The following is a 10796-nucleotide window of genomic DNA, read 5'->3' on the forward strand; positions in this document are numbered from 1 at the left end:
TTGGAATAAAATGATTTTATATATTTTCAATTTTTTTTTGTACTTTTAAAAAAAAACTTTTTTTTGTATTATCGAAAATTAAATATTTTTTTTTATTTTCGAAAAAAATCGACATTTTTTTATATTTTTGTAAAAAATTGACTTTTTCGAAAATAAATTTGACTTTTTATATTTTTAATTTTTTTTTGAAAAAAATCGGCTTTATTGTATTTTTCGGAAAAAAATCGACCTTTTGTATTTTCCAAAAATAAAATTTTTTAATTTTCTTATTTTCAAAATTTTATTTTATCTTATTTGTAAAAATTCAATTTTTTTATTAATATTTTTAGATATATATATTAAAGATAAAAATAATTTATTGAATAATTAAAATATGTTGGATGGAATGGATCATATAAATAAATGAATTTAATTTAATGTATTAATTTAATTTTTATGTTGGGAATGTATTAAATGAATTTTTTAGTTGTCTCTACTCTACTCATTTTTTCTTCTTCAAGGAAAGACTCTCTCCTCTTTCAACATGTCCGGCTACCCAAATCAGTCTCCAAATTACGGTTACGGCTACAACGCACCGCCACCATCCCAATCCTACGGTGCACCGCCTCCATCTCAGTCCTACGGCGCACCGCCTCCATCTCAGTCTTATGGCGCACCGCCTCCATCTCAGTCTTATGGCGCACCGCCTCCATCTCAGTCTTATGGCGCACCTCCACCCGGTCAGTCTTATGGCGCCAGCCCCTACGGACAGCCGTCGGCTCCCTACGCCGCTCCTCATCAGAAACCCCCAAAAGAAGAATCACACTCCAGCGGCGGAGGTGCATACCCACCACCGGCACACGGGAGCCCGTTCGCGTCACTGCTGCCATCGACATTCCCTCCTGGAACCGATCCCAGCATCGTTGCGTGCTTCCAGGTGGCGGATCAGGATGGAAGCGGTTTGATCGATGACAAGGAATTGCAGAGGGCTCTGTCTTCTTACAATCAGAGCTTCAGTTTGAGAACTGTGCGCCTCCTCATGTATCACTTCACCAACACCAGTGTTAAGAAGATAGGTACGAACGTCTTCTACTTCATTCCCATTTGATTCAAAATTCCGATTTGGTAAAATTAGGTTTTCTGCTTATTTGTTTTGGTTGCCGGCGCTCGGTGATAAAATGCGCTGGCTGAATGACCGTTTCACGATATTTTAAGCAAGAAATATTGTAGTTTTAATTAATTAAGTAGTTGACACTTGGCACCGAGTTAATTAATTAGTAATGTAATCCACTAGTTGCATGCGATGTGACTTGGTTTACATGCTCTGAAAAGGAAAGGGAAATTAGAAAAGCGCGTTATTGCAAACCCGGGGACTGGACTTTTGAGATAATCCTGTGGGCGGATATCTACTACTGGTCCCACTCTACTTGGTTTTAATAATTATTACATTGGATTCGGCGGGTTTTCAAAATTACCCCTAGGTAATTATTACATAGAGAAAGAAAAAATAAAATGTATGTAATAAATGATTAAGCGTATTATAAATAAAAGGAGAATTATTGTTTGAAAGATAATGATTAGATGTGTTGGCTTGTGTAAAAAGTTAGAAAATGACACTTAAAAAGGAAACGGAATGAGTAATTATTATATGCATGGTTAACCATGATTAAGTATGTATGATTCTAGATTTCTAGGTATAATTTTTATAGTAACTTTTAATCATAATTATGTTTTTCTGTGTTACACCATACTTACTTTTACGTTAAAAGCGTCCAAATAGTACTACTTTGTTTCAAAATCAATTGTAATCATTCAGTAACTATTCATAGTTGGCATTATTATTTGGTAACAAACCTTTACTAAAGTAAAAACACATTCACTAACTATTCATAGTTGACATTATTTTCTGTTCATTCGAGTTCTTGACATGTAGTATGTGAAATCTATAAGGCTATGGCATATCTGCAATAGTAAGACGTCCAAGTTGTACTTTTTAAGAAGCTAGATTCAATTTTTATTTTTGTTATAACATCTCACTCAAGGCCATCTTATGTGTTTGGAGGCTCTCTGCAGTGTCTCCCCTTAAACATTCTCAAAGACTGACCCTAATCTCACTACTATTGTTTTATTGTTTAATCAACTTATTTTGCTCCCTATAATCTAATGTGTTGTTCAATCATTGATTGTTATCTGATTTTATGCCATCCTCACTGTTTGAATTTTGGACTTGGTAATGCAGGACCCAAGGAGTTCACTTCTCTGTTTTACAGTCTTCAGAGCTGGAGGGTATTCTCTCTTTTGTTATTCCAAGTTTTCACGTAGTTAATCTTAACTCTAACTTAGTAAGTGTTTGGATTTAGATTTACAATGTCGAGGATTAAAATTGATTTTCCTTGTTGTCAGACTTGATTTTAGTAAACATCAAGTTAGGTTATTTTGAATCAAAATTGATATGATGGTAACTTATGGGTGAGGTTGAAAATTTGATAGAGTCTTACATCAAACTTTACCAACATAGAGTACTTCCATTCAAACTTAGGTTTAGCGAAAATACTAAATGAGTTCTACAAAATCAAATTATTTCAAAATTATTAACCAAACATAAGCATAGGCAAATTTATACTGTATGTAATCAGCCTCTCATGACCAAGTGGTTGTTGTTACAGGGAATATTTGAGAGATTTGATAAGGACAGGAGTGGCCAAATCGATTCAAATGAGCTGCGAGATGCACTATTAAGTTTGGGTTATGCTGTTTCTCCTACGGTATTGGACTTGCTTGTCTCCAAGTTTGACAAAACTGGTGGCAAACACAAGGCTGTTGAATATGACAATTTCATTGAGTATGTTTTTGCTACAACTCTTTTTCTTTTATTGAACTTACTTAATATTATATAATTATAAAAGATTTTGGCTAGGTGTCCTCTTTTCCGGTGTACAGTATGCTACTTTATTGACTAAAAAGAGAAAAAAATTATAAAGCCTTTTAAACATTCGTATTTTCAATGAAAATGGATGAAGGAGCAATTAATGCAAAAACAGCCAGTTGGAAAGCAATAGTCATGTTTTTAATCCTATAATTTACCAACAAAAGAATTCTGCCATTTGATCCTCCTGCCACTTAAAAAATTTCTTGTGTTTATGTATTGTATTTGCGGAAAATACAATAAGGATTATCCTGTCTGCGTGAGGAATGCTTGCTGGGTGCAGAACCGGTTTTATCCCAATTGCTACAAGAGTGTAGGAATAGGAAGACCAGTTCTCCCATTCGTGCATTCGTAGGAAGGAGCGATTTCTTTCTTGGAGAAGTGGCAAATACCGGTCCTTTCAAGAACATGTGGTCTGACACATTAGTGCAGTCGTCACTTGATGGACATGAGTTTGGGCCGGGCGACCCATGCCCTAGGGGTGATGGGTCGGATCAGGCAACTCATGACCCGCCAGGTCACGCCTGCCTGATTCGTCATGTGACCCTTGCCCTTTATGACACTTTTTGGGCTGATTGAGTAATGGTTCGTCCTCTTCTAGGTCCCTATTAAAGTTATCCCAGTCCATGTACTATAGTTTGGAGTCAAATTTCGTTATTTAATATAGAAAACCTTCTATTAAATTGAAATTTTCTTGTATAGGAGAACTTTGTTTTATGTTTATCCTTGTGTGTTTTGGTGTAAAATGGATTGATAAGTTAATTATTTTCCTTTGTTTGCTATCGCAGGTGTTGTCTCACCGTGAAGGTAAGCAATCGAAATACTCTCTTATAATTTCACCTGTTTTTGCAAGTCAAATTACATCTTACTATTCTTATTAAAATGAAAAGTATAAGGGTATCAGAGCTTTGTTAACATACTGTTCATATATATGTACACAAACTCAGTTACAAACCTTGTAAATGTTTGCTGCTAGTTTGTTATCAAAACTTCAGTGTTAACATTTTTTTTTGCGGACAATGATAATATTGTGTCTTATGGATAGCTTATCATTTAGCAGCCATAGTGTCACAAATTAATTTCCATTTACAAGCTCCTATAGTTTAATGTCTGCATGATGTTATTTCTTGGTAGTCAGCTCTACAAGATTATTACAAAAACACATATTCCTTTTTGTAAAATTTCTTATGCTATTTATTTGATACATGAAACATTAATGAACCTGGTTTTGTTTCCTAGTATGAACAATAAATTTTGTTTTATTTTAGGGAGTAACTGACAAATCCACTTTTGATTGTATATTGCAGGGACTAACTGACAAATTCAAGGAGAAGGATACTGGGTATACTGGCTCTGCAACATTTTCCTATGAGGCGTTTATGCTGACTGTCTTGCCATTCCTGGTGGCATAGGATAGTAAGGGTGTATGTCAGTAAACTATCTAAAACTTACTAGAGCTGTAATTTGGTTTGGAGATAGATATGTATTGGCGAATGAGTTATCTTTGGACAGCCCTGCCGTTTACTTTTATTAAGCTTTTCATTAGCCTTTTCCTATAAACAAATCCTAAAATATTATGTTTTCAGCTTGCTGATAACTTCCTTCTAGTATCTATGTGTGAAGTCATGAAATTAAGTTTGGTAATTCTATATACTACTTTGTATGTCTCTAAATATAAGTGTGATTTGGAACAAGTTTGTTCTAAATACTACAAAGTGTTATGAGAGTTGAGAAGTTAGAGTTTGTATATTTCTGTACAAAACATTTTTTAGGGATATTTGTGTATGAAATAGATAAATGAGAGTCTAACGACTGCTGGTGAGATAGGAGTAGGATTTAGAGAGGTCCAAAAATCTTTTAGGTGAATTTTATGTTGGATATGTGACTTTACATATAAGATAGGTGAATTTTATGTTGGATATGTGACTTCGCACATAAGACTATTAATTTTAACATCAGGATGACTAATCGACTATTGGGATATTTGTGTAAAAAATGTCTTTCTTTTGTATTCAAGAATTGATTTTAAGAGGGTTAAATTCAAAAATTTTATATTAAAAAAAATTAAGTTTATGGTTAACTTCCAATAAAGCAATAAAGCAGTAAACACGACAGTGTAGTAGTTAGTCTCTTTTCCACAAAATTTTGGAGTGTTCAGTCTTCAAGTTTCAAATAAATTTTGAGAGTTTTTAACACTGGGATGAACTCTCGAACCTAAATTCAAATAAATTTTGAGAGCTTTTAACACTGGGATGAGCTCTCGAACCTAAATTTTAGTTTTACGTCGGGTTAACTAATAATTTATGGGATTTTATCATTAAATTGATCTTAAATTGAAACAAGCTTTAATATCAGACTAAATTTTAATTTAAATTTGATTTCATCGTGGACTAATCAAGAACTATGAGATTTTGTCACGGATTGATCTGGAATCTAATAAGAGATTACAATTTTTACGGGTTTAGTTTCGAACCTAAACAAACAATCCCTAAATTGATAAACTATCCTTAAATCGATAAACTATTTAACTAAGGTATAACCTAAATTTCTCAGGTGAACTTATAAAACTATCTTTTTAGAACTACAACCAGGTGAACTTATAAAACTATCATTTTAAACTACAACTTCCTTACTTGTAAAATGACTTCTTTTTAACACTTCAACTAAATTTTTATTGATAGGAAATAAATTGACTTCTTTTTAACACTTCAACTAAATTTTTATTGACAGGAAATAAACAAAATATTAGAGAAAGTGAGAAGTGGGAAATAAAATCACGTTTCTGGATAATTTTGAAAATAGAAAGGGCCCTCTATTTATAGGTTAGAGGTAAACACAAAAAAGGAAAAAGTTTTATGGTCTTTTATGACTTGTCTATCAATTGACAACATACACCAATCGATTGGTTGCCTTCAAATTAATCGATTAATAGGTTAAAAATATAAAGGAAAGATGTTTAGTTGTTACACTTCATTAAGATAATGTCCTAATCGTTTAGACCATATTTTTAAATCGATCCAACCGATTGGATTAAGGTGTCAATAGATTGGTAAATACAAAAATTTACACAGAGCTTTTATGACAACCCCTAACTCATCTGGTATTGACTTTAAAAGCATTTTTAAAAATATTTTCTTGAGAAAAATAAGTTTGAAAGTAAGTTTATGTGTGTTGTGTGATTTACCATGAATTTTTACAAAAATGTTCTTATGCTCTATATGTATTCACTCAGACTAATTGAGGTAGGGATTTCTTATATTTCAAAACTTGTCATGTGTGTTATCCTTATAGACACATGCTTGAGTTTATTTTGATATGAAGTTTGAGTTATATTCCATTTGGTTGTCATCAATAGATAGTCAAGTCTTATTAACCCCCAATATCCTGATTTGCATCTTTAATCGCTTAACCGCTTTATGCTTGACTTTAATTGTTATCACTATCCAGAGGATGGTCAACTTTAATAGATGCCAACAAAAGCATGTTCTATGACTTGCAAAATAAGTTTCCACATTCTTATTATTTTTGGTGATGACAACGCATCTCTCAAGGAGGTGGTAAAATAAACAACAAATAGTTATTTGGAGTAATTAAACTCTCCTTAATTAAGAAGAGCGTATACTCTATTCCCATGAGAGTATACTTCTTCCCTTTTGTCAAAATCAAAAAGGAAGTTAAAGATGCATTGCGATAAATTTAAATATGCAAACATGAGCAATTAATCATTTAGGAAAAAACATTGTTTTATTCATTAATAGAAATTACTTAGACCTTGAAAGTACAAAAATAAAAAATCGTGGAATTGAAATAGTGCAGAAAAATAAAAGCGTATTTAAACTAAACATTTTAAAAAACACATAGGTATGATCATTCGATGCCATAAGCATAACCATTCCTTCCCGTGATTTTTTTTCATATCCTTGTTTAGATTTTGGTAATTTTTCAACACCTTGTCTATCTTAGTGTCTTCTTCTTCTTCTAGTTCATCTTCTCATCCTTACTTGAATGACGAGTCTTACCGCATTTCTCCAGACTTGATAAGAACTTTAATCTACCTAAGAGAAGTATAAGTGATCCTATGGTTGGTTGAGTCTTCTGCTTTCTCCATGGTGTTAATGTTGAAGGTAGCTAGGAGCCTTATGATGATTGGTCCATAAGGTAGTCTGCTGATGGAATCTTTTGCACCATATCAAGTGGTTGAACATTCCTTCTACCAAATTAGTTGAAATTTCTTGGGTCAAAAGCCACAAGGGTATCAAATTTTCCCTAATAACATTGTTATGGTTTATGATTCTTGAAAAGAGGATCCTATTGAGAAAATAGTGAAAGATTGTAACCTTTAACTTCATACAAAGGGATTCAAAAGGGACTTTTTTATTTTTCATAGGGTTAATGAAAACTTTGACAAGGTATTAACGGTAGTGGATTGTTTGAAGTTCTTAAGACCTAGTGGTCTACCAAGAGTGTAAATATCCCTATAATAGGCAGCTTAAAGATTCTCCAAAATTGATCATTGTGAATGTCTATTCCATTCCCCTTATAGATGTTCTCAGCAAGGTTCCTACAACTCTTAAGTTTAGGTAGAACTCTTTTACTATATTTGGGAATGATCTATTCAGTATTTGGTGAAGGTGGCAAGAAATACAAGAAAGGGGAGTTTGAATTGAGTTTCTAAAAATGATTTTTTAAAAGCTAACTCAATAAAACAACAACACGAATATTAAAAATAGCAAGGTTATTTTTATACGAGTTCGCTATTAACAAAGCTACCTTTAGTCCACCATACTAAGATGATTTTTCCTTCTCAACAAGGATTTAATCCAATATAATCTAATTGATTACAGACACCACAAAGACAAATCATCTTTGTCTTCTTGAGTCTATCTGACTAAAACCTAGTGTAAGACCCCAATTTTGACCCTAAGATCCCTCATGTTATCTCATCATATGCATTAGCATTGGAATCACACCTTGACATCCTCCTTACCTCTCACTCATTAGTTTTGCATTGGGAGAGACCACCAAGCACAATTTGATTGTATCATACTTTGTATTTTATCATCTTTACTAACAAAAATACCAAAAATATGTCTTTGCATTTATCTAACTCTTTTGTAGGAAGGGCACATGCTCCCCTTTGATCTATCAAGCTCATATCTAGGGTTTAAGACCCTCATCGCTAAGAGCTCAACCAAGATTGATCCACAATGTCCCTATGCATCATATATGGATCCCCATGAGCTTCACGTGTTATTTTGATCAAGAATTCATCAAGAGTTTGGAATTGGTTTGCCTTGGAAACCCTAATTCATCTAGGTGTCTTGTGTAACTTCTTCACCAAACTTCTTCAACAATAGATCAAGTATTTCAAGGGATACTTAAAAATTCATCATCTTATGAATATATGATCCTCCATGAGCCCCAAAAGTCAAGAGAATTGCAAGTTAGCAAGTTGGTTGATGGTGGTTGACCAGAAGAATTCATCCGATCAAAACTAGGGTCCCCTAGACCCTATCTCCTACACTTTTTGTCATATAAAAATGATTCTAAGAGAAAGGTTACTCCAAATGACATTCCAAACAACTTTCATGTTGAGGTCTAGAGCTAGTTTTTCTTGGAAAGTCATTTTTTATGATGAACGATTATAGGTCATTTTGTCTAAACCCTAATTTGGAGGTCAACTTCCCAAGGCCATAACTTGCTCAATTTTTATGAGATGAAATATTTCCAAGTTTCACAATCAAATTAAAGTTGTCTACTTCAAGTTTGATGTTTGTAGGAAGAGATAATTCAACTTTTATGAACATGTGATATGAGGGTACATTATAGGTCATTTTGGACCAATGCCATTGAACAAGTGATTTTCCTCAACTTCAAAAATGCATAACTCCTTCATATCAAATCCAAATTAGGTTAAATTTGTGACCATTTTGAAGTAATTTTAAAGAGCTGATGAAGGAACGTTTCTCATTTTAAGCTCACATAAAAGGTTAGCCAAGGTGGAAGAAGTGAACATATGGCTTGACACTTAGATTTTTTTTTATATGTTTAAATTTTCAAACTTCCACCTCAAAATTCACCATGATACAAGCTTCAAATGAAAAAGTTTTCAACATGAAAGTTGTTCCTCTTGATCTAACCTTTCCAAAAAGTCCAATTTCATCACGTTTGGACAAGATTTGAATGGGATGCGCATGGCTTGAACATTGCATCATCATTTGGCAAAAATCAAACTTCAAGCATCCATGTACAATTTCCTAGCATTCCAATTTCATTTCAGACTTGTTCACACTCAATTGTGGATCAAATGGAATGGTCTCATGGGCCTGCACACGCCCATGCACACATGTATCACTCATTGCCAATTTTGGAAACTCAACTAGAAGGTGCAAATAACACTTGATCCAACTATAAATAGAGGCCCCAATGCTGAGAATTAAGGACTCCTTCACGCCAGCTTTGATCCCAAACACCAAACCCTTCCATTTGAGAGGATAAACCTGAGAATTTCCATTATAAATTGAGTTTGAATCTCACTGTTTTGAGATTCAAAACTCCAGGGATCCAAGACCTTTTGTGCATTCTAATCTACTTCTGCAAGCATCCTGAGCAAGATCAAGCACGAGCCAAAGCAAGAACACTTGAATCCAGACCTGCATTGAAGGTATTTTCCCGAAAAATTCATCTCTTCGATTATCACTCAATTCTCCATCATTCTCTTGGATCCTTGGTTGTCTGAAGTCCTACCAATGTAGGCAACAAGATTGAGTTGCTTTGAGGTCAAATTGAAGCAACTCAGATCATGCACCTTAAATTTCAACTCATTGTATCTCTCAATATACTTGGAGTTGGGATGAATTGAGGCCAGATTCGTGCTCAGTGCCATTTTTACTTTAAAATCATGTCCTTCTTTTTAATTTTAGTGATGGTTATGATTGGACCAGTCTGGTGAGGCTCACCTGAGAAGGAGACCGGAGATTTGCTCCGGTGGTGAGTTGGCAAGGTCCAGAGCCACATGATCTGTTTGAATTAATCTAATCACGAGTGTTGGTTTGTTTGACATTGTTTGTGGCACGCTGACTAGAGTCCATCATGGATTGCACGTTTGTGGCCACTTGATCTGCCACCTCAATTAATGAGGGAGATCAAGTGGTCCACGTTTTTTATGATTATTTGATTTTCATTTTATTTGTGTTATTTTCATTAATTCATATTAATTTTAATATTGATCCAAAAAATATGAGAGTTTCACCAATTTTTTTAAAATAAATTCCTCTTTCATTTTCTGAATTAAAATTATTTTTTGGATCATTATTAATACTTTTCATGATTTAATTGATTTTGTGAATATTTTTAATTGTTTAAAAATAGTTTTAAGTTTCCAAAAATGATGAAATTTTTTCTCCAAGGTCCTTTGACCTTGTTTGACCTATGATAAATCTCATGGCCATTTCTTTGATGTTTTGATGAGGTTTTAGGAAATTGACCAACCATAATTGAATTTAATGCATATTTTAATTGTTTTTAATTGATTAAATGCCAAATAAATTGTGTTGAGCTTCTATTATTGACTTGCTAAGTTTGACTTGTGTTGTTGGGCCTTGGTCAAGGTTGATTTGACTTTGTCAAGTTAAGATCATTGGATTTAGGGGATTGATGAAATGTACATTTCATCTCCCAAAATGAATGAATGATCTTAATTTGGTAAAAGTCCTCCTTTGACCAATTTGTGTTGATTCCATTCCCCCTCCCTCTTTATCTCATTTCCCTTCTTTATTCATTCATGTCATGGACCTATGATATCTCTATATCCTAAGGCTAATTGATTGCAAAATGAACATGAGTATGGATGAGATTAGGTCCACCATTTTGCATATTATTTTTGGGTGTG

General features: G+C 33.6%; 1 protein-coding gene across 2 annotated transcripts; it reads left to right on the forward strand.

The window, feature by feature from the left end:
- Window positions 1-466: 466 nt before the first annotated feature.
- LOC127092696 (calcium-binding protein CBP) lies at window positions 467-4556 on the forward strand. Of its 2 annotated transcripts, XM_051031576.1 has the most exons (6): window positions 470-632; window positions 687-1055; window positions 2219-2265; window positions 2646-2821; window positions 3694-3712; window positions 4213-4556. In XM_051031576.1, exons 1-6 carry the CDS (start codon window positions 524-526, stop codon window positions 4315-4317), a joined length of 825 nt encoding a protein of 274 aa, XP_050887533.1. In that variant the 5' UTR covers window positions 470-523; the 3' UTR covers window positions 4318-4556. The 2 variants fall into 2 exon arrangements, with proteins under 2 accessions (XP_050887532.1, XP_050887533.1); XM_051031575.1 differs by having other exon boundaries at window positions 467-1055.
- The last annotated feature ends 6240 nt before the right edge of the window (window positions 4557-10796 follow it).

This window comes from Lathyrus oleraceus, chromosome 6 (assembly GCF_024323335.1).
Source record: "Lathyrus oleraceus cultivar Zhongwan6 chromosome 6, CAAS_Psat_ZW6_1.0, whole genome shotgun sequence".
Classification (NCBI taxonomy): domain Eukaryota; kingdom Viridiplantae; phylum Streptophyta; class Magnoliopsida; order Fabales; family Fabaceae; genus Lathyrus; species Lathyrus oleraceus.